This window comes from Tyto alba, unplaced genomic scaffold (genome assembly GCF_018691265.1).
Source record: "Tyto alba isolate M040663 unplaced genomic scaffold, T.alba_DEE_v4.0 Super-Scaffold_13, whole genome shotgun sequence".
In the NCBI taxonomy this organism is placed as follows: domain Eukaryota; kingdom Metazoa; phylum Chordata; class Aves; order Strigiformes; family Tytonidae; genus Tyto; species Tyto alba.
Genome location: NW_024881275.1, coordinates 17249963 through 17274680, shown reverse-complemented (window position 1 = coordinate 17274680; position 24718 = coordinate 17249963). Strand labels below are relative to the sequence as shown.

At 40.3% G+C, this 24718-nt stretch overlaps 1 protein-coding gene across 1 annotated transcript in view; it reads left to right on the top strand.

Annotated features, from left to right (window-relative positions):
* DGKQ (diacylglycerol kinase theta) overlaps positions 1-24718 on the top strand; it is a 98615-nt gene that overhangs the window by 35972 nt on the left and 37925 nt on the right. The window contains exons 4-8 of the mRNA XM_033000993.2: positions 4518-4603; positions 5347-5472; positions 6929-7082; positions 11135-11203; positions 23935-24035. Of these exons, the coding sequence (XP_032856884.2) occupies positions 4518-4603; positions 5347-5472; positions 6929-7082; positions 11135-11203; positions 23935-24035 (536 nt within the window). The remainder of the gene's footprint in view (positions 1-4517; positions 4604-5346; positions 5473-6928; positions 7083-11134; positions 11204-23934; positions 24036-24718) is intronic.

Sequence of the window (24718 nt, the reverse complement as noted above, 5' to 3'; positions counted from 1 at the left end):
CTACGGCAAAAGAAAGACTTCTGTTGAGGTAGTTTGTTTCTGTTTCTGGTGGAAGCTTTTGATAAAGGGAATCATCAGGTATTCAAGTTTCTAAACCCTCCTCCTTTCTACAGAAGAATGGAATATAACTTTCATGTGTTACTGGTCTCAGATATCTGTTGCTTGTATTGGGGACAAGGTGCCTTCAATGGAAAGATATTTGAAAATATTATTTGTCAAAATAGTACTGCTCTGAGTGTTCTGACATGGATTCTCTGAAAAAACAGTAATTAAATCACCCAAACACAAGAATTTTTATTTTAAATACATGAGCACTTGACTGATTTTGACGTTGGGCAACTCTTTAATTCTCCCTTGTCTCCCCTGTCTTGAATATCTAGTAGTTGTCATTCAGTTGATGTTGTAAGGTTGAATAGAATTTAGTATTTTGAATGAATATTACCTGTGAATGTTTAAAAAAAAAAAAAAAGATAGTCTGCTGAGAGAAGAACCAATTCTGTAGGGGTTTGAGATGCTTTCAAAACTGTTGTTATACTAAAGATAATTTATTTAATATAGTCACCTATATGTATGTGTAAAAGAAGCATTTCTCTTTGATCAGGGCGTTTAGATTTACTATGGTGCAGTGGTTTTGTTTCTGCTTTTGGCGAGTGAGTTTAGATTCATTATACAACTATGTTCTTCTGACTAGTGGGAATCTGTCACTTAATATAGATACCATGTGCACTGAATGATTTGTTGGGATGGTCAAAGAGCTACAGATACCACAGAGTCTTTTCTGATGATCTGTCTGAATAAGCCTTAGAACTTTTGTGGCATGAGGTAAACATAGAGAATTTGAAAAGAAAATTTTCACTAGCTATGTCCTTTTAACTGTTGAAAATAGCCTTAGTTTAGTGATGTATTCTAGTTAAAGCTTTCTAAATTTTGCTTTCATATTCTTACTCTCTTGATTCTACTGTATTAGCTTTCTAAATTTTGCTTTCATATTCTTACTCTCTTGATTCTACTGTATTAGCAGTGTACCCATTGCAAGGGAATATTTATTTTTTCAGACAGTTTAATGTAAATTGTTCTTAAACAAGAAAAGTATGACATTGCATGTTGTATTTAGGTGTTACAAAGGCCTGGACTTTTTTTTCGGGTTCAGTGAAGGTTCTGAATTATGTTCCTTGCATGGATTAAACAGTTTTCTTGTTTTGTGTAATATGACTTGTTTCCTATTCCATATTCTGAATACCAGTAAGTCTACAGCTTGTTTCTCTGATACTTTTCCAAAATGTAAAAAGTGCAGCTGAAGTTCATAAAATGCACAAGATTCTTTCTTTACTCTTCAAAAATACTTTCAGAATTTGTTTTCGAAGTCAGCTGTTTTAAGCTGTAGAGCTTTTAAATCCAGATGGAGATGTTGAATTTCCTTCCTTTTTTTGCTTACTTCTAATGACTTAGCTTAATAGTACAAGTTTACTCTTGGTTATGATGTTCTCTTTTGATACAGAAATTTAAAGAACTTTTCTGGAATCTTTGCCATAATTAAGATAGAAAAGAGGGTTAAGATGAAGTTACTTTTTCTAAGCAAATTATTAACATAATTAGATGTACTTTTAAAATAATTTTGTTTTGGACTCTTCATACCATCCAGTAAAATAAATTTTCTTGAGAGGCAATGAAAAATTTTCAGACAAGTACTAAACACTATGGGTGCAGGTAGGGCATCTGTTATAAGAAATGAGCATGCATGTATGCTAAACTCTGGTGAGGTAAGTACATACACTTCATTGGCAAAAATTACAATATTTGGACTCCAAATTCTGCTGACAATTACTAATTGTTTTGGACAGCTATTTTTGCTATAGACTTCATTGGTAACAATTGAACCTGGACTTGTGATGGTGAGAGTTGCTCTAATTTCTTTTTAAGAAGAAGGGTTGGAAAGAAAAAAAGAAGAAAGGGAGAAATCCAAACATTTTTTTAGTGTTGGATCCTTTACAGAAGTTCCTTATTAAGCATCAGCAGGGATCAGCAGATTTACTGGGGGGAGGCAGGCAGTTAACATCTAAAAGGTGATTCTGCCAAGTTTATATATCTGAAATTAACCAGCTTTGGTTTTTGGCAATTATAAAGGAATTCATAGCACTTTAATGACTAGCTTGAATAGAAAACTATCATTCTGTTATGAGTCAAAGAATTGTGTAAAATATGGAAGGGCTGGTAAAGATGAATCTTCTTTTTGTAGGCCCTCTGATTTGGCTTGATCTTTACATACTAAAAACTTCATCTTTCCTATCAGTGGGATAGCTATCTAAAGGGTTTAACTCCCATGACACTACTGCCCTTCCCATGCACACATTCTGAGTTGAAGTTGCTGTTAGAAGCAGCACATGTGAATTAAACCAAGGGAGAAGAACCCACTGTGTTCTTAGAAAGTATAGCAAAGGCAGTGTGTGCCTGTGTTAGCAGAATTAACAATAAAAACCCTAATGCTGTTGTTAATTCATTGAAGCCATAATTTGGTCTACAGAAACTTTTACAATTAGTGGGGGTATGACTCCAGGCATCTAGCTTGCCTGATAGATGAATTGGCAAAACCGTAAAACATTCTTGTTGTATCTATGAATATGGAGAAATATGAATGGAGGAGGGACAGTGTCACACCTCATATAAAATCTTTTGACCTCAGTGAAGACACACAGTACAGGGAGCTGTATGTGAAAGCTTGTGGTTGACTTAGCCATGCTAAAAGAGGCTTTGCTTTGGTGTGATGGTAGGTCATGGTCTTCTGCAGGCTTAGCATAAGACAGTGTTAGTGCTGATCACCTTTTCTAGAGCCCAGAGAATGATTTCAAAATAAGGTATTATTCTCTATATAACTTAATACTGTTTTCAGAATACTTTCAGATAATGGAGCTAATGTGCAGTTGCCACCTTCCAGGTTACAGTCTTCAGATTTTTGCAGTGAGCTTGGAACAATAACCTGTTTGAGCAGAACAGAAAAAAATACTTGAAGAATTTGACACTTGCCGCTTACTTTCATTTGCTCAAAAAATCAGATGCCTTCTCAGAGTACTTGTGTACACAAGTCTTTAAAAAGCAGCTAGAGGATAATATCTTTCATCTATCTCTGTCTATGAGTTCCATAGAGAACTTTCCTCACTCTTGCAGTAATGCAGCTAGGTACTGAGATCTTTTAGCTGTAGTGTTTTTTAATGATTGATTGATCCTTTGCAGCACAGCATTTTATCTGGTGGAGGGCTTTTTGTAGATTCTTTGTTCTGTCACATCTATACTTTGTCATCTTTTAAATAATGAAGGTACTTTATCCAAAAACAAGCTTGTCTAAAACTTTATAGGCCTCACTAAAAGCTCCTCCAGCTACAGTATCTAACAAATATTTTGGAAGACAATGTTAAGCTCACTTAGGAGAGTGTGCTGAAAAAATTACTGTTTTCCTTTTCCTCACAGTAAAATGGTGGTTTACCATATGCAGAGGTAGCTTGAACAGATCTTCTCAGAGATTAACGTACCAGTTTATTCTGTTCAGGTTTAAAATGAAATCCATTGAGTGTCACCTGGCAACAGAAAGGATTTATTTCCTGAGTAAGACATGCCTTCTGGCTGTTGCAGTCTCCCTGTGAATGGTGTCCTCCAGCCATTTTGCATGCTCTGACGTCAGGGTGTCTCATATCACTTTGCAAACCCAAGCGGGTCCGTGCTGGTGCAGGCGTGCCGCGTGGGTTGGTGGCTGATCCAACCTCAGCCGCATCTCCCGTGGGACCACGAGCGAGAGGGCCCCGGGGTGCTCCCTGGAGGGGTCTGCTGCTCCCCTCCTCCTCTTTTGGTACAGCGTCCCTTGCTTTGCTGGGGCCAGGGGCTCCAACACACCTCCTCTCTTGTTTCCTTGTGCTTCTGACAGCTCCAGGGATGGAGAGAGGCGCTGTCCATTGGAAAAAGCACCTGCTGTTTTGAACCCACTCGCAAAGTGCCCGCTTGCTCTGCAGTAGGGTTTGGAAAAGGGTTTGTAAAGGGAATGGAGAATTGCATCAGGAAGACCATTACTTTACACTCACTTCTTGGTGGTATTTGGATACAGAAGGAGAACTTTCTTTCTGTTAATGCTTCTAACATTCAGGTTTTTTGGATTTGATTAAAACAAAGTAGACTCCATGCACAATTATAGTGGAGTCAGCAGTGGTTCCTGTGAAACTGAGACAAAGCTGTAATAAGCCAACAGTTGTACAAATTTAACTTGCTGTATTGGAGGAAATATGTCAAGTGCTTGTGAACAAAATAAGCTCAACTGCTGCAACATTTTAACACAAAGGAAATGGAGCAACACACAGGACAGAGCTGATAAACTTTCATTGTCTATATTTGCTGCATGGAAAAGAGCATGAAGGAAAGAAAGTATGGTGCCAAAAGGTAGTGGAGGGGTGTGGAGGGAGAGAGGAAGGGAGGGAGGAGTTGCAAAACCCCAGTGTTTCCAGCTTAAAGAAGTTTTCTTGTTTTCATGCTTTTAGTTTGTGAGCTACATGTGCACACAGACTGTATCCTGTTTGCTTGCAGTGACTGCCGGCAGTGTCACCAGGATGGGCACCAGGACCACGTAAGTGTGGATGCCTCTGCAGCAGAAAGTGGTCAAAGCATTTTCAGTGTGAAAACATGGGCTGGAGGAGGGGATGAGTCTTGACCTTATCTTTTGCATGCTGCTAATTATCAAAGTACTTTTGTTGCTTATTGGCGGGCAAAGAAAATGTGTGACTTCTAAATGTATCACAGATAGCAAGAAGAACTCAAATTCTGACATATTTGTGATGCTTATTCAAACCATGCTGAAAAGTTTGTGCAATGTATAGAACATCCTAATTAAAAAAAAAAAAATCTGCAATCTTATCTGAAAATTTGTATGGCAGAAGCTGGCATGGAACTCTTTTTTTCTATGTGTTGAGCTGTTGGCTGCCTTGCATCCCTGACAAACATTATCATGTTCCTCAGGCTTCCTGCAGTCTGTCTGAGGCAAGACTGCCCAGCTTCTCACTGTAAAATACATTCATAATACTGACCTTTCAAGATTCTTCTTTTTTTTTTTTTTTTTCTTTTTTTTTTTTAATAATACTGGTTTTGGTGGACTGGGAAGAAAAAACACTGTGATAAATTTTTGATTATTTGATAAACTTATTTCAGTGAAATATAGGTTGTTCAAGTTCATATTTATAGTGAGAAGACACTTAATGTCCCAGTCTGTGTTGCTGTTTCCTCAGAGCTGTCTGAATTGTTGATTTTAAAGTTAGGTTGAAGATGCTTCTGTATCTGTTTTGTGTAATGCTAAGTCGTGACATGTTCCCCCAGGATACTTACCACCACCACTGGAGGGAGGGAAACCTTTCTTCAAGCGCTCGTTGCGAAGTTTGCAAAAAAACCTGTGGCTCTTCTGAGGTGCTGTCTGGCATGAGATGTGAATGGTGTGGCATCCTGGTATGTTGTGCTGTTGTGTGTATTTGTGGGAACCATATATATGTGTGTGTGTTTGTGTGTATATATATATTAAAATATATATGAAAATAAATATATATATGCACATGCTTATTTGAACACTTTATATAAATATACTTTGTTTGTATTCTTCATAAATATATACACTATAAATACACTTTATTTATACACTTATATAGATAAATATATACTTACGAATTGGATGAAAAATCAGATTTTTTAAATCACCCCCATTAGTCATTAAAATGAGCAATTCTCAGAATCACAGTTAAACTTTATGTAAATCCAATGGAATTAAAAATTAACAGGGACTAATCATTATACATTTCTGCTTAGAAGCCTGTGGTTACTTTTTCTGTGTGAAATCAGAATTTCTTTCAAATCACATGAGTTCAGCAAGGTCAAAGACTTACCATTCTAATATGGTTATTCCTCTTTCAGTGTAGAATAGTTCTTAACCTGTGTGATTGGGGTTTTTTTTAAGCTGTCAGTATTGGTTTTGGTGTTTTTCCGTTCACGTGACACATGTTTATTCCTGTGCAACATGATATGGTACTCTTCAATAATCTTCATGAAAGCCACAGCTTTTTGCATACTGACACACAGTCTGCTGTGTAGATAACAGCTGGTCTATCCACTTAATGCTAACTCTTACTGAAATATGATGAAAGTGCAAAGTAGCACCAGATGGGGTGGGAACTGAAAAGTATATGTAAGAAGTCATTAATTTGCCGCTTAAGGCAAGATGAGGTACCCTATGTAATAATAATTTAAAATGAAACTATGAGTTTATTTGGTATTTCAGGTATGATTTGAATAATTTAAATTTTTTAAAAAAATATCATGGGTGCTATATTTTTAATTTGTATCATAATTTCTGAAGTGGGAGTTGCTGTCTTTGAGAACAGTCTAACACATGTAACGTATATGGCCACACATACAAAGGTATGCGTATTCAATAATGTCAAACGACCTCACACAAGTGTAAAGGCAGAAAGTAGCCAGTCTTGTTTTGGAATAGAACTCCAAACGGTGTTATCTCTGAATCTGTAAGCGGGTACAACTGTGTAAGAGGCTATTGTTATTTTCAAGCTATTCTGTATAACCTGCCTACTTTTCCCACCTCTCCCAGTAAATATCCATATAGAATGTAAGATCCAGAGTTTGAGACCAAAACTTTAAATTTCCCCGCAGAGCTGCATAAAAACCTTTAGGTTTTAACTGGGGAGGTTTGTAGTAGTTAGTGTTTCTTCACATGTTAAGTCTTCCAATTATTGTTTATACAAAAACTGAATGGAACAAATTAAAATCTAGGGTGAAAAATGGATCACTAATTTCATGAAAGTTTTGCAATACCAGTGCATATTTTGTTATAAACAAATTTGCTTTCTTTGTGTCGCATCAAGTTCTTGTTCTTAATTGATGCTTCTATTTATAGGCTCATGCTGCTTGCTACATAATTGTCACACCAGAATGTACTTTTGGAAGATTAAGGAATATGATTCTTCCTCCAAGCTGTGTGCAGTTATTTTCTCGCAACTTCAGCAAACTGCATTGTTTTCGAATATCAGAAAATTTGCAAACAGAATCAGGTAACAACTTTAAAAGTTGAATGCAACTACTCAATGAGAGTGTTTAACCTAGTGTTGTAATTCACTGAAGCATATGATTCTTAATTTTCCACTGGCTTTTGCAGCAATACTATAACTTCCTGCTATTTCTGAGACAGGATAGAGATATTTAAATGCAGACTGCGTGCACAATGCTGGAACTTCTGTTTACTGGTGCAGGGCACTTTGAAAACTATTCTTTAAATACTAAGCACACAAAAAGTGGACAACCTAGAATCCAGAAATTTGCTTGGCAGATTAGTGTTGTCATTGCAACAAACACTTGCTAATATACACGTTGTGTTTTATTTGGCATATCTTGTATACAGATATTTTTATTTGCCTCTTTGATTAAGCATCTCTCCTTTTAAAATTTCTATGCTGAAAGGAAATCGTGTTTAGCTGGGTAATGTTTTGCTGCCATCTAGAGTGCATATTTGTTTAACAGGTCTTTAGGAACGAGAATTTTTTCAAGCTGCTGAAGTATTTTCTAATTTATATTTTGATTACTATGTTCTTGTAAAGCCTTTCTTTTGGTGCTTGAATACAACAGGGAGACAAATAAAAGGTAGGCAAAATATAGGTCGCGGAAGTTAAATATTTGCAACTGCACTTTTCTCAACCTGACAGGTTGTTCTTGAAATTTCTGCTTTGAACCATCCGGGTTTGGTTTTGGCAAAGACAGTTGGTCACTAGCAGGAGCCACGCGTTGTCATGTGCAGAAGCTATAGCAGAAGTCCTGCTTCTGCATAAATTGCATGACCCTAAGTCTACATACCCTAGATACACTGAAGTGACCTATAAGAGTGTGAAGAGGGAGGGGAGGCATTATGTCACTTTTGTTGGTTGGCATTTTTTTTCAGTGAGTTATTTTTCTTCTTAATGAATTTGCTTCTTGGTGTGGGAAGGTGAAGTACAGCACATGCTTGAAAGTCATGGAGTTTTTAATGCTTCCAACATTCTACCAGAAATAAACAATCTGGATGAGCTTGGGTTTTGCTGGAAAACTCATTATGAACCTTGGTCCACATCTATTGTTAGATATTCTACAAGTGTCACAAAGATAAAGTTGTATTATTATTAACAGAAGTTAATCACAAACCTTTTAAATAGCTTCTTCAGGTGTGACTTTTCTGCTGTTAACTAAGTTTGTCTTTTAAACAGCAGCATGTTCTTCTAATATGTCAAACTTAAACTTTTTCCTTTTTTAATTTTTAAATCATGTCTAAGGAAAAATTGAACACAGAGCACCTTGAGTGAAAGAATCCAAGGCTATAGCTGCACCTTCTAGTCTCTTCCTTCATTCAAGGGTTCAGGGGACAAGTCATGGGGATGCTCCCCTTTCTTCCTGCTGCTGGTCCCAGGTGTACCTCTGAACTTGCTGGCTGCCCCCAGCATTTGACATCTTCCTTGTTTCATGGTCAGTGGGTCACGCTTGTGGCTTAGCACAAGGCATGAAGCGTATTTGCGGTGCAGTACCTGTCTGGCAGGCTGCTGTGCATAAGGCATTTTGTTCTGTTTTTCCTTAGCTGATGGTGGTATGTGACACTTGTTTTAGCAGGCAGGCCCCAAATACTCAAGTTCAAGTCCGGTGCCTTCACATGTGGCTCCTTGTTACACCGTCTATATCCTGTCAAGGCTTGCTTTAAGACCTGTTGCTGGAGTTTTGCTGCTCTCTGTCATCTGCTGGAGATCAGCTGTCTCAAGGTCCCTGCCAAAGGCACTGAATACTATTGCTGTGCAGGTCTTTATCTGCCCAGATTCTTCCATAAAGGCAGAGCTGAGAATTGCATTAAACTAATTCTCACATCATCCTGTGTTGAGGGAGCTCAGTGCTCTTGCCTGGTAGTCCCTATTACCCATATTCATAGAACAGACATGCATTTTCTTCCAAAATCCCACTAGCTCCTGATATGTACTGAAAGTTACCAAGACATGTCACGGGTCCAGCAGCTCCCTAACACTCTTCAGGACGTGTTTGAAGCTCCTGTGAGCATGGAGCAGCTTGGGACAGATGCCCTGGGAGTTGCTGTGGCTTTTCCAGTGGGAGGCATAGGCTTCGGGTGGCAAATCTCGTTAAAGATTGCGTGCATGTTAGGGATGTTTCGGGGGAGCAAGAAGGATTTCAGCTTTGTTGGAGGATAATTAACACTTCTGTTCTTATTTCTGTGGGACGTGTCATGCAGGCACACTTGTTCAGAAGACCTCACACTCTGGAATGCACAGGGGGTGCTCTTCTGTTGCTACAGCTGATGATGGGCATCACTTGGAAGATTGTGAAAAGACTGGTCTGCAGTACCAAAGAAGTGTTAGTGGTCACCTAGATGAGTTAACTGCTGCAGGCACAGCTGTTCCCAAGCTGATGTTTCGGAAGTGCCAGATGACTTGCTCTAGACAGAGAATAAGCACACCATCGTTGACTTACTGGGGAGCATTTGTCTGGATTAGCTTTTGCCACTGAGTAAATGCTAAGCTTTATGCCCAACATTCAGTGCTGCTGACAGTGGCTTTCCAAAACACTGAGGCTGCCAGGGGAAGCAATGGTAGACCAGTTCTCTTCCCTTCCTCCAGCTGCCTTAGTGTGCTTCAAAATAAGTCATTCTTTGGAATAGCAGCAAGGTGCTGTTAGTGGAGATTACCCTACTATCCAGACTGAGGGAGAAAGGGTAATAAAAGAAAGATGTTAGCTTCTTCCCATCTAAACTTAGAAGAAGGGGAGAGTTGGGAGCAATCAGGGATTCTTAATTTCTTATTGTTGTATGTACTTAATATTTTTATAATTTTATTTGACCTGAAGTGACATTTGAGAAGGCATTCAGCTTCCATTTATTTCAGGGTGTTTCAAGAACATATTGTCTAGATTTCTATCCAGTTTGAAACTTAATCTGTTTGTCTGTCAACTGTTACAGGGAAGGTATTTCAACACTTCGTTTAGATTTCAAAAATGGCAACCCAGAAACATTATTGTTGGTCTGTCTTGTAGTCAGTTGAATCATTACCAAAATAGTCAGTAAGTTACCTGGTCTCCATTTCAGGACTTCTACTGAGTGCCCTTCTTGACATGCTGTGATTTCGCTTCTTGGAAGGTTTTCCTGTGTCAGGATTCTAACTTCCCTAGTACCTATTTTGCTCTCAAGAGCTGTCTTTACTGATTTTATTTTATTTTTTCCTGTCTTCTTTTGTGCTTTGATTTCCTGCTTTCTGCCTGGTTTATATCTTTTGGGAGCTTTGTCTGCATCATCCCAATCAAGACTGACTGGGAATTTCCATGGGTGGAAGTATGAATACTGTTACATAATCAGCACCCTGTATTGACTTACGTTGCACACTACTAGAGAAGAAAAATTTGTCACATTTGGATTGGCACCAGTCTTCCTGTATGGACCTGAGTGTCAGGAATGAGAATGCAGTCAGGATGTTATTTTCACAGAAGCAAATGTGAATATTAGTGGCTTTTATGTTAATATTTTCTAAGTATTTTATTTGTGATTTTACAGTCTGTGTTGTTATCTGACATGTTAGCTCCTAGCTCTTGGTGAGAGCAATGAGATGCTGTCAAAGTCTTCTCCTGAGTGCAGTAATTTCTTTCTCTTTGGGTGTCAGCAAACCTATTTTTCAGTTATCAAAATTATTTATATAATACTCGTATTTCTGACTGGAAAGCTGTTACTGCAGTTCCTGGACTGATTTAATGATTTAAAACTTAATGGAAACCATATATACTTTGATCGTAGGCAAACAGCGCAGCTTGAGAAAGGGGTGAAATGCAGTAGTTGCAGTATTAAAGCTAATAATAGAAAAATTGCAAGTATGCCTTCACTGTAGTTACATGACAATACAGGCTTATTTTTTTGAATGCTGTTTTTAGAGTATGGATTATTATTGTAAAAGAGGCAGAAGAGGAAAGTGTGCTTTTCTGACTGGATTCTTTTGTGTTAACTTCGATGAAAACAATCCTTAAATGACAAATACTTTTTTCCCCCCCTAGTTCAAGTTAACAAGATTGCCATCTTAACATGTTTCTGTTTTCACAGATGAAGATGACGATGTTGATGGGTCAACACAGGGATCAGCAAAAGATGTCCAAATTTCAACAGATTCAAGTAAGCAGAATTTTAGTAAGTTGTGAATAGTCAAGTCTTTATTCATATGATCTTACCTTGCTTTGCCTTATGAAAAAATGTTAAATGGCTATTTTTCTAATGCTAAGTATCAATTCGATGTCCAAAGTTTTGCTCCAACACATTTATCCAGGGTCTTACAAGTATCTCATCACTGGTTGACATCACTTATTGACATAAGGGGCAATCTTTTTTTTTCACCCTGACAAATAGATAATTTCTCTCAACTTGGTAATGGAAGAAGGAAAGCATGGTGTTAACAATCCATAGATAAGTAACCAAATTAAAGGGCAGAGAGCATATCTTTTCAAAGATATTTTTTCTTTTAAGATAGCTGAATCGAAGTCTTATTGAAGACACCAGGTGAATTTTATTTTTTTGTTTTTTTGCTTGAGCATATTGCAGTAAAAGTATGTATACCTGTGCAAGAATATTGAGCCAGACTGGTTGCTTCTTATGCAGTTAAATTCTTATGAATGTGGGTATTTCTAGGATTTGTATTAGCCAAACTCTTACTTTTCAGAAGATGAAGCCAACAACATTTAAAGGCATCCTACCCTCTATATCCATATTAGTAGCTAGAAAAACATGAAACTTGCTACTGCATGGATTGTTGTAAAAATTGAAATTTCAAATCAGTAAATATGAGTTTTCCTTTTTTTTTAAAATCCTAAAATTCTTACAAAATTAACAGAATAATTGTGCAAAAGCTGTCTGGATTTTTTAAAAAATCCAGCTCAGTAAGTTATTAACCAAGTTATGGAAGTGATCTCAAGCATGCTCTTATTTCACATCTTAAAATTTGAAGCTGGTGTCTTAATGATTGTAAGTTATGATCTACCACCATGCTCCCTTATTATGGGACCAGGTTCTGACTAACTGCCATTTATCTAAGAAAACTGCACTTTTCCCAGTGTTTATAGTGACAGAAGAGGCTGAGTGTCAGGACTTTTATGCTTCACCAACTAAGGCTACTTCCCTTATTCAGGACTGTCGGAGAGAGCAAATTATGTGTCCAGGTATTTCAGCTGTATTGGTTGAAAGTACTAGTACAGGACAGTTGAGCTTTAGACAGCCTTCCCAAAAGAAGTAAAAAAAAGGTATGAAAATTGGAGGCAGGATACAAACTTTAGTATGTCTTTTGTTCATATACAGTGTCTGTCTGGACTAGAGGAAGCAGCAGTAGATAGTACATTTTCAAGTCTCATATAAAGAGTCATTACTTGTGTTTTAAATAGAACAGTGAAATAAATTTATTCCTCTTAATACGTTTTCATGAAACAGAAAGCTCAATAGTTAGGAAGTGATTCTAATGTCTCTTTAAAAGCAAAGTGTTCACACACACACACACACACAAAAGATATGTTTGACGGCTTTAGTTTAATGATCTTAGGGAACCCTAATAAATCTGGTACACCAATAGAGGTGAAGCTGGTGCAGCATCCTGTCCCCTATGTGTCTGAGTAGGAATAGTGGGAAGGTGTGTGTATACGCATATTCTGAGGCCTACATACACATGTGTGTGTGGCTGTGTGCATGTATGTGTGCGCACATACATGCACACACACCCCTTCCCCCCCTAGGTTTCTCAGTGGACCACCAGCCTCCATGGTCTTTCCAGCAGTTATCCTGGACCTCCTGGTCTCTCCAGTAGTCATCTCCACCAGCTGCCTCACTCAGACATGCATGAATACATGGCTCCCAACCTTGTGTCCCAGTGAGTCCAGCCTGATGTTTGCTGGTTGCTTGCACCATGGACACACGGGTCCTGCGGTCCCGCTTCAGTTGCTGCACTCAGGAACCCATATGTACACACGCATGCAGAAGAGTGGAAACCCCAACCACAAAAAGAGTTGGAAATAGCATTTAATGAGAAGACAGGACAGACTGTGCTCATCAGGTGCAGGGCATGGCCGGGCAGGCACACCAACCTCTTGATGTGTGACCAGCCTCTTCTGTCTCCTTATCCCTCTATTTACTTGTTCCTCCCCAAACCACCTGGATCCCCTTCCCCTGCCTTTGGTTCCTCCCCTAAACATCCCCTACCAACTCTTGTACAATACCAGAATGCTCTTCCCATCCATTTCACAAAGCCCCACACCCTGAGTGACCTCCGCAGTTGGTGGGGAGACCCACAGAGCTTCTCCTGACGGCTCACCCAGTGGGTGCCAGCCCTGGGCCATGGGGGCTGGAGCCCTTTCATCCAGGCAGGGCATGGCTTCTCTGATAACTTTCCTGACAATGTTATTGGGGTTCACCTGCCAGACGTTGTGCTTTTGTGCCTCTCTGTGTGGGGAGTCATAACCTATCAAATTAAACACGGCAGAGGTGCAGTTATAGCATGCTGAACCTCCTCCACATGTCTCTAGGTAACACCATTTGTGTAATATGGGCCAAGAGTGAGCTGCTCATTATCTTTTGTGTGTTGACTCGGTACATCGGCCCCATCTTTTGGGGTGTTACCATGCTACCCCTCAGGAGTGTCTGAACTGAATTATATTCCGTAATAGTGTAGCTTTTCTTAATTCCCATGCTCCACATTTTACAGATGCATATTTTTAAAAGCAGTGAAAACAAGTCAGAACAAATTGAATAATACTGACTTCTAAAGATGTACTTTACCACAAGAAAGAAACCAGTAAGAAAGGTTGCAAAGTCTGTAAATTAATACTGGAATAAAATTTGGATTAGTGGTCTGCATTCCACTCTCTTTCTTTGCTATTGTAGTAGGCTTGTTGAGTGAAGTGTAAAGTTAGAAGATTTAAATCTTAATTTTGGAAGCTTAAGTATGTTGTCAACCATGAAATTTACCCTACGAAGATACTGAGACCAAAAGCAAAAAATGACCATAAAACCAGCCCTACACTTTCTGAAATGATAGATTTAACAGACTTACAGAGCACAGTTGGTAAAGGACTATAAATCCTTGTGCCTGAGAACACAAGCCACCTTCTAAGAACTTGTCTACACGGTGAACAATTAACTTGAAGAGAACTGAATATTACAGGGATAGTAGGATAAATATCATGTGGATGCTCTCATTAGTGTAGTGAGTTGTATTGCCTGGGGAAGGAGTTGAGCCCCAAAGTCCATTTTCATACTAAAATAATTATTGATCATTCTGAGAATATATAACTGATCAGTAGTGAAAACAGTGACATGTCTATTCCAGGGAAGGCAAACACCTCTTCTTTACTACTTCCTGAAAACATAAAGAGGTTTTATGGAAAACCTTTTCAAGATTGAAAAAATCTTCCTGTAGTTCTGCAGCACCATTGCCAGAAGGCTATGGAGACACATTCACAGCTGTTATTAGGCAGTGTTAATTTATTCCCTGCCTTAGGAGTCCTTATGACAAGGCTTATCAGATGAAAAATTTAACTGTAGATACTTAGATATGACATGGAGATCCATGCTTTTTGGGTTGCTACTATGGTTATGCATTCTCTTTGCTTTAACATCCTGCTAGTCTTGAAGCTTGGGCAGTTTCTCCATCACAGCCCACAGGAGATGCGCACAGACACGTTTCAGGAGGTGTATTGAAAGCTCAGCAGGCCTCCTGGCTCTGTGTGTGTGCAACTCATTTGTCAGGCAGGGACATGAGCGAAGGGCACGGCTCTGACCTGGGAGTCTCTCTGCCCCGCGAGCGTGTCTCAGCGCTCACTGGCTGGATGTGAACTGTCTGCTTCAGCGTGTGCCCATCTTCTACAGGACAAAATGCAGCCATCAGGAGAAGATGGTCTCTGAAGGAAGTTTTAGAGGGGCTGCGGTGCTGTCAGTAAACGTACTTTTCACAGCATGTCCTTCCGCAGCCCCTTCTTTGCCAGGCAGTGCTCTACTCTGGTAGCTGTTCACCTGATGGGTAAGGGAGAGAAAATGTTCTTCTATTAGATAGACCCAAGTCATTGGCTTAGTGTTTGATTATGTCTTGTCCCACTGCTGACAGTGTGAAGGAGGCCTTCACTGTAATTCTGCAAGCAGGAACAAACTGTTTTCAGGAAGAAGCAAAGACAGCATGTGTGGATTTGAGGGATTTTACCTCTAAAGACACTTATGAAAATGTTCAGGCTTCGTAAAAAGGGTCATTGTACTCCACTAAAACAGCTTATAAATAAGTAAGCGTGTCACATGTTCCTCTGAAACATGATTTAAATGGATTTGGAGCCATAAAGCTGGAGGGAGAAGCAGGTGAAATCAGATCAAGTTGCATACATGTGGCAAATGCTTGGAGAAGTTCTAAAAACCACACTGGAAGAGAAGGGTGAAGAGGTGGCTACCACTATAGGATGATGGCTATTAATACAACTTAGTGCTTCAAAAGTGTCTTGGAAATAGAGAAATTGTAGGTGCCCATGAAAACAAGTTCAGAGAAGTGACACACTCACAAATGGCTCTCCTGGAAAAGGAACAGGAGAAGAAAGGAATAGTCTGGGATTCTGAAAGACTCTGTTCAAGACCAATAAAAGGAAAAATACACAATTCTTACTTGTTTTATTGCGGCCTTGTAGGTTGTGAATAGTAATACTGAAATAACCCAAAATTTGGCAGTCCACACTGTTATAATTTAAAGTAGGAGTCACTAGAGAAGGAGAGTAGAAAGCATGTGAATAGCACAAGTTTTGTTTGGAAGAATGGTTCTTGGTAAGCACTGTTGCTAGAATTCAGTCTTTTAAGAGTAAATTCCACTAGCAGGTTTGGTATAGGCTTCTAGCTTTCTTCCCCAGCAAAACCATGCAGGACTACATCGTTTTGCTATCTGCCACAAGCCACGCATAAGTCTTTAGCTGTGTCCTGTCTGTGGGGATAGTCAAAGGACATGAGCTTCAGACTCATCAAATGCTGTTAATCCTTTTCCCAGGAAAAGTTGGTATCTTAGCCTCTGAAATAAAATTCCATAGTTTGGTAAATTGTGCCTGGAGTTAACCTTTTTGTAGTTCTTTTCCCTTGAAAAGCATAACCATGAAGAACAGGTTTTTTCCAACTCAATATCACTTTTAAATTTTTTTTTTTTTTTCAGAAAAACTCCTGATACTGTGTAGTCTTATCCAACAGGAAAAGATAAAAGATGTTCAGCAGTGAAGTGTCAATATTATAAAGCAGGCAGTAATTCCTTTAAATACCAGAATCTATTATGTGCATCTGTTGCACATTAGCAAGATTTTTTTTATACTAGATAGTGGTATGTAGACTTCATTTCTATAACTGGATCTTTTTCTAATATTTAAAAACTGGAACAAGAGGGAGAAACACCTTTATCTAACTTAGAAAGTGCTTATGGTTGAGCTTCTTGCCAAGGCTAGTTATACAGATCAGACTGTCTTAAGACACCCCTTAACTTTCATGTTGTGGATGTTCACTTGATTTAGTTGAGAAGTGTTTTTCTGGATGACTAGTTGTGGTCAAATAAGTAGGTGTTTTTTCTTTTGCTAACGCATCCCCAGAAACTCATGTACAAGAAAGCCATCTTTCACCAGGTTGCAGTAAAAGTGACCCATGTGAGGAGAACGGTGACAAAGTTAAACATGATTTTTCACTGATAAATTGAGCGTCTTTTGCATGATGGATAACCGGATTACCTTAAGGAAAGAAAGACTGAACATACTGTGTATTTAGCTTAAGAATGTACTTGAGCTTATGACATTACTAGCGGTCTGTAGATCTAAACTCCTCCTTGCAAACCAGTTTATTTTAAGAGTCAAGCCAACTTCTTGCAACATTTGGCTGGTCTTAAGAAGTGGACAGTTCATAAAAGAACTCTCCAGTTACAATTGCTAGAGATTCTTTCAGGCAAGCTAGTATCTAACAAGAGCAGACTACAAAAGCAGTTCAAATGAAAACAAGTACTAAAACTTGAATGAATGTTTTTATTCACAGATGGTTGTCAAACCTCTGGACTGCTAGAGAAAACAGTAGAGATTTTGATAATGTTGTGAAAGTTCATACTCAGAACATTAACTATGCTGTCAATAACCAGTATTTGCTGTGTTTTCTCAAGTTGTGGTAGCACTAAAGAAGGTCACCCAGGACACAGTGTGATTTTTGGTTACGGTTTGTCTATGTTTGAGTCACCATGGAGATCACTCTGACAGAAATCTGTTCCTAAAAGAATTTCACTTTTTCTGACATTAACTCAGCAGGGTTTAAAGGAGTGGATCACTTTCTGACATGTGCTGTAGTCTCAATGCAATGGCAATAGAGTTTCAAGGACACTTCAGAAGTGAGAGTTGGTTATATTTAAATGGACCTTATATTGTGACTAAAAAAGGAATTTGACAACAGACACAACCACTAAGTTGATAATTGGAAAACTGAAAAGCCAAATCCACCTGGTAATACTACTTTTCTACACAGTAAAAATATATACTACATATTAAAAAAAAACCTTGAAAAATTCCAATGTATTGTATTATACATATCAAGCTCCCTTCTCCAGTATAATTATTTACTCTCCATTGCTATAAAGAGTGTACACTGTATGTGGAAATTGTGTGATTACTTTTCTTAAACAGATGTAAAAGGTTTCAGCTAACTACTCTCAAAAGAGTACTTAATAAATAGTCATGTAGGAAAGAAGAAATCAGAGCTGTGCTCCCAAAATTCATTGTTCTTGACAGAAGCCAGAAGTAAACCTGCAAAACCAGAAGCCCAAAGATCTGTCACGTTGTAGATACCATTTAGAAAGGCAATTTTTGCTTCTTCAATGTGAATTTCGTATAGGATTTTAGTTCTTTTGCTTCCTGCTTATCTGTTTGTTCTTTCACATCAATGTCTAAGTGGAAACCAGTAACAAGTTGTGTCCTTCAAGGGTCTGTCCTGGGGCCAGTGCTATTTGTTATCCTCATCAATGACAGACAGTGGGATTGAGTGAACCCTCCGTAAATTTGTGGATGCCACCAAGCTGAGCAGTGCACCTGATTAGCTAGAGGGAAGGGATGCCACCCAGAGGGACATTGACAGGCTTGAGAGGTGGGCCCATGCAAACCTCATGAAGTTCAGCAAGGCCAAGTACAAGGTCCTGCACATGGGTCAGGGCAATCCCAAGCACAAATACAGGCTGGGCGATGAGTGGGTTGAGAGCAGCTCTGAGGAGAAGGATTTGGGGTTATTAATGGATGGAAAACTGAATATGATCTGGAAATGTGCACTCGCAGCCCAGAAAGCCAACCATATACTAGGCTGCATTAAGAAAAGTGTGGCCAGGAGGTTGAGGGAGGGAATTCTCCCCCTCTACTCCACGCTCCTGCGACCCCACCTGGAGTACAGTGTTAAGATCTGGGGTCCCTAATATAAGGACATGGACCTGCTTGACTGAGTCCAGAGGAGGGCCATGAAGATGGGGCCTGGAGTACCTCTGATATGAGAACAGGCTGAGAGAGTTGGGGTTGTTCAGCCTAGAGAAGAGAAGGCTTTAAGGAGACACTATAGCAGCCTTTCAGTACCTGAAGGCGGCCTACAGGAAAGATGGGGAGGGGCTTTTTACAAGGACCTGCAGTGGTAGGACAAGGGGTAATGGCTTTAAACTGAATGAGGGTAGATTTAGATTAGATGTAAGGAAAAAATTCTTTCCTGTGAGGGTGGTGAGACACTGGAACAGGTTGCCCAGAGAGGTTGTGGATGCCCCCTTCATGGAATTGCTTGGGATTGCCCTGCCCCATGTGCAGGACCTTGCACATGGCCTTGTTGAACTTCATGAGTTTTGCATGGGCCCAGGTCTCAAGCCTGTCAGGGTCCCTCTGGGTGGCATCCCCTCCTTCCAGTGTGTCAACCACACCACACAGCTTCGTGTCATCAGCAAACTGGCTGAGGGTGTACTCAATGCCACTACTGTCCATGTCTCCAGCAAAGATGTTAAACAGCACTAGTCCCAATATGATCCCTGAAGAGCACCACTTGTCACTGTTCTCCACTTGAACAGCGAGCCACTGACCACAACTTTTTGAGTGAGACAATCCAGCCAATTCCTTATCTACTGAGTCTGAGTACTGATCCGTCAAATCCACATCTCCAATTTAGAGACAAGAATGTCATGTGGGACAGTGTCAAATGCTTTGCACAAGTCCAAATAGATGATGTCAGTTGCTCTTCTCTTATCTGATAATGCTGTAACGCCATGGTAGGAGGCCATCAAATTTGTCAAACATGATCTGCCCTTAGTGAAGCCATGTTGGCTGTCACCTCCATATTTTCCATGTTCCCTAGCATAGTTCCAGGAGGATCCTCTCCATGATCTGGCTGGGTACAAAAGTGAGACTGACTGGCCTATAGTTTCTCCCGGTATTCCTTTTTTCCCTTTCTAAAAATGGGGGTTATTTTTTTGCCCTTCCAGTCAGTGGGAACTTCACCAGACTGCCACAGCTTTTCAAATATGATGGATAGTGGCTTAGCCACTTTACCCAACAGCTCCCTCAGGACCTGCGGATGCATCTCATCAGGTCTCATGGCCTTGTGCACCTTCAGGTTCCTTAGGTGGTATTGAGTCTGATCTTCTACAGTGGGCAGTTCTCCTTTGCCTTTGCCTTCTACCTCTTGGATGGTGTGGCTGGATGGTTGCTGGTGAAAACTGAGACAAAAAAGTCATTATGTACCTCAGCCTTCTCCATGTCCCAGTAATGAGGTCTCTTGTTTCCTTCAAGAGTGAGCCCACATTTTCTCTAGTCTTCCTTTTATAAAAGCTTTTCTTATTGCCCTTGATGTCCTTATCCAGATTTAATTCTATCAGGGTTTCCTAACCTGATACTGGGCTGATTGAACAGTTTCTCTGTATTTCACCCAGGCTATCTGTCCTTACTTCCACTCTCTGTAGTCTTCCTTTCTGTGTTTGAGCTTGTCCAGGAACTCCTTGCTCATCCATGCAGGCCTTCTGGTGTTCTTACCTAACTTCTTATTTGTGGAGATGCATTGCCTCTGAGCTTGGAGGAGGTGATCCTTGAGTATTAACCAGCTTTCTTGGGCACCCCTTCCCTTCAGGGATTTATCCTATGCTACGCTGCTAAGCAGGTCCCTGAAGAGGCCAAAGTCTGCTCTATTGAAGTCCGGGTTAGCGAGCTTGCTGTGTGTCCTCCTTTCTGCCCTGAGGATCTTGAACTCCACTATTTCATGCACCACGGCTGCACTTGAGCTTCACACATTTCACCAGAGCATAGCACTTCTCCTCATTGGCTCCTCTGTCACCTGGAGAAGGAGGTTATCATCAGTGCATTCTGGGAACATCCTGGATTCCTTATGCCCAGCTGTGTTGTCCTTCCAACAGATATCAGGGTGGTCAAAGTCCCCCATGAGGACCAGGGTTTGTGAACATGAGGGTGTTCCTATCTGTCTGTAGATGGCTTCATCTACTTGGTCTTCCTGATCGTGTGGTCTACAGCAGACCCCCACTATAACATCTTCTGTTCCTGCCTTCCCTTTAATCCTGACCCATAAACTCTTGGTCAGCTCCTCATCCATCACCAGGGAGAGCTCTATGCACTCCAGCTGGTCACTGACATAGGTGGCAACACCTGCTCTGCATCTCCCTTGCCTGTCCTCCCTATAGAGCCTGTATCCTTCCATTCCAACACTCCAGTCATAGGAATCATCCCACCACGTCTCTGTAATGCCAATAAGATCATAGACCTGCAGGCATGCACACATCTCTAGCTCCTCTTCGTTATTCCCCATGCTATGTGTGTTTGCAGAGAGGCATTTAAGTTGAGCCTCTGGTGAAGCTGACTTACTGGATGGAATCCCTTTGTGCTGCTCCTCAGGTGCTCTCTCATTGACCTGTGACTCCTCTCCAGGCTCTGGGCACCCACTGCTGGCACCGGCATCAAGCTGGTAGGAGTGGAATGGATGGAGGTTCTCCTCCCCCTGCAACTTTAGTTTAAAGCCCTTTTCATCAGATTGGCAAGCCTGTGACTGAAGGTGCTCTTCCCTTTCTCTGACAGATGGACCTCCTCAGCCCTCAGTAGACCAGTTTTCTCAAAGGGAGAAATGGGCTTTTTTTCAGGCTCCGGAACACGACCATCTCATGGCCACTGCAGCCAGAGCTGTCCCCAGACTTCACATCTCCAACCAGTTCTTCCTTGTTTGTAAGAATTGGGTCCAGCAAAGCATCTCCCCTCATCGGCTCATCACTTGTGTCAGGAAGTTGTCACCAGCATGCTCCAGAAACATCCTGGATTGCTCATGTGTGGCTGTCTTGTCCCTCCAGAAAGTATGGTAGTGGCTCAAGTCCTCCGTGAGGACCTGGGCCTGCAAATGTGACACTTCTTGCAGCTGTTGGAAAAAGGCATCACCTGCTTCATCGACTACTTCTTCCCAGCCAGGATGTTTGTAACAGCCGGCCACCATAACATCACCCATACACTGGTCTGTTCGCTCCCCATAAGCTCTTGCTGTCTCACCATCTGTCCCAGGACAGAGCTCGGAGCGTCCCCACTGCTCTCACACTGGAGGGTCTCACAGGAACGCCCCTTCCTTGCCATTCCAGCCCTTCATTCCTCAACAGCCCGTGTCCATCCGTGGCAGCACGCCAGCTGTGTGAGCTGTCACAACAGCTCTCCGTGGCCCCGATATGGCAGCCCTGAAGGGCATGCAGACCTCCAGTTTCTCTTGGTTGTGCCCCAGGCTGTGGGCAGTAGCATACAGGCACTGCAGAGAGGTGCCCCTCTGTGCCCATTTCCAGAGAAGTGTACGAGAGCTTTCCTCATACTCCTGGCTTACTTCCCTGTTTATAATGTGGAGTAGGATGGGAGGCTGTACTGGTGATTGCTTTGCTGTGGAAATATGTCTTTATGTTACCTAATGAGAATGGCCTTGCACATACATTGTGCCATACCCAGCGGAATCATTAATGAAGAAAGGCATTAAGTGGACAAGTCTAAATTGAAAAAGAAGTTTAAAGTGTAGCTGTTTCATCTCAAAATCATGAGAAGTAGAGGTAGTGGAAATAAAGGTAGAATTTTTCTTTGATGGTTAGAGTCTCATTTAAAAAAGACTGCTTTTAAATATAGTATTGGATGAAGCTTCAGTTCTACACAGTGTCTGCCTTTGATTGAAGTGACAGAATATACACTGAAACAGGAACAGGTGGATTAGGCATGGCCTACTCGCGTGTCAGGTGGCTCTAGAAGGCTAGCAGAACATCACTAAAGTGTCCTTGCAAAGCAATTACTTGCTGCAGTCTTTTCTCATATGTCAGCGCAGCATTGAGATACCCAGTGATGTACATTTCTGAATGAGAGTCTAGCTTACCTTTTTTCAGCCATCAGTTAGGGGTGGTTTGGCTTTTTTGCTCCTACAGTTCCTTCTCTCCTTTTTGACCCTTTTATGACAAATGATAGTTTGCAAATGTGGTTCTTGGAACCTATATGCCAATGTTATTTGAGAGCAAAAGGCTTTCAGTACTTCCTGCTGTACTGCAAAGTATTTCCAAGCTGTAAAAGGAAGATGGAAATAGACTTCAGCATGTGATGTATCTCTCCTTTACAAGGTGTATTAACACACTGCATTATTAACCAGTTGTGTGGACTTTACATCTGGGGTACATGGCTTTTAGTTACTATTTCTAACATTTGAAGTCTGAAAGTGGTAGCTTCTAGTGATTTTATTACTTTATGATGAATGCAGGTGTACAGATTTGCTATGAGATCAGCCTGTAACATTGTGCTATAACGAAGAGTGACTTCTGTTAACAGTTCAGTCCAACACTGCAATAACAAGGGCAAGTTCTGTCCATGATATCAGTCATGTCTGCTGTAAAGCATGGGCTCTCGGGAATACATGAAAGAACCTGTAAAACTGAACAGCTCATCAAGTCTTTTCATAAGGGTGTGATCAACAAAGGACACAAGGTCTGTCTAGTTGGAATCTCCTTTTTGGTCTGGATTGATTAACTTGATGCCTTTTTTATAAGCTGTAAGGACACACATATTGGACTGATAACATTCATTTGTTCTTAAAAGCTCTCAAAAACTGCTTGTTCTATGTGAATTTGGTTACACTTTGCTGTTGCTCTTAAAACAGTCACTTAAAGAGAGAAACTTTGTCCTGCAGTGGACTATACCCGACTGAGTCTTAACTCATCTGTGTGAAAAGGGAACCTGAAATCCTTAACTCTTCACCCTTTCAGAGATGTCTGTGCAACAGCCTGTGCTCCATGATTTAAGCATGGATTTGAGAAGGCTTTAGTGAAATGAAACAGCAAACGGTTGTAGTTCTTCAGTTGCTGTACTTTGTTTCTTCTAGTTTTTCTGTTGTCTTGTATTTTTTCCTGTTGTCTGTACAGTTAACCAGGTACTTTAAAGACTTTCTAAAGACTTTCTTCAGAAGGAGGTGCTCAGGTCTGGCAGTGCTTTGGGAGCTGTTCTGAAGGTGATGGCACTCTGTCTTGGTTTTCGTGTTGTTGAACTGGTCAATAAAAAATGCAGTCTTGACTGGTGAGGATGAAGAAGTGATAACATAAGCAGTATAGTTATATATAAACATTTATATCAAAAGCCTTTATAAAACTATTATTACTTGAAATGCTCTTCCTGCTTTCCTCCGTGAATGTACCCCTGTTTTAAATGAACAGTAACAAAACAAAAATTAAAAGATTCAACCTCAAAGCTTGTGACAAAGAAACAGTTCAGTGAGTTAAAAGCAGGTTTTTAACAGTTTGTTTATATGCTTCCTAGTCAGGCTTTATGATTTGAGGGGTGTGTTACTGAAATGCAATAATTGTTTTCATTCAGGTAAACAAACATTAAAGATATTTGATGGGAATGATGCAATGAAACGCAATCAATTTCGACTGATTTCAGTTCCAAGGATTGCAAAAAATGAAGAAGTTGTGGTAAGATACCTGGTGAAGGTCAATACTCCAGTGTGATAAAGGGACATATGATTGTATATTACAATAGTCAAAAGCTAACAGTTTTACAATTGTTACTCAACAACAACAAAATCTGTAAATAGGCCATAATAATACAACGTAATTTGACTTCTTCTCATAGTGTTCTTATTTTAGAGCATCTGAAGAAGTGGTGTCCTACATGTCTGTAGAATAAAGGGGACCACAGCAGATCACATGCAAAGCAGTCTTCCTTCCCTGTGTGACACTGAAATCTGATTTTACTGATATGAGCAATTCTGGATAATCAGCTCCTTAGATCTTGCTCCTCTTCTATAGCATTTAGAGGTTTGACATTTATCCTGGACAGCCACCAGTACTGAACTTCAGTTAATGAGCTTTGAAGAATGAAGCATGCCATAGTTACCTCCACTCCTTGACTGTGAATGTAATGAATTATTGATCACATAGTGGCCACTCCCAAGCTTTTCCAGTGCTCCATCTGGGGTGAAAACATGACTCAGTACTAAATCAAATGTTCTGTATTTTATTGGGCTGGGCAGAGACCCAATGCTGTGCAGAAATGCAGCCCAGAAGGGATATAGGGTGGTGCACAGTACAGTTGAGCATGGTGAGGGCTCAAATTCTTAAAGGACTTGTCACACAAGTCTGGACAGTGTATTACA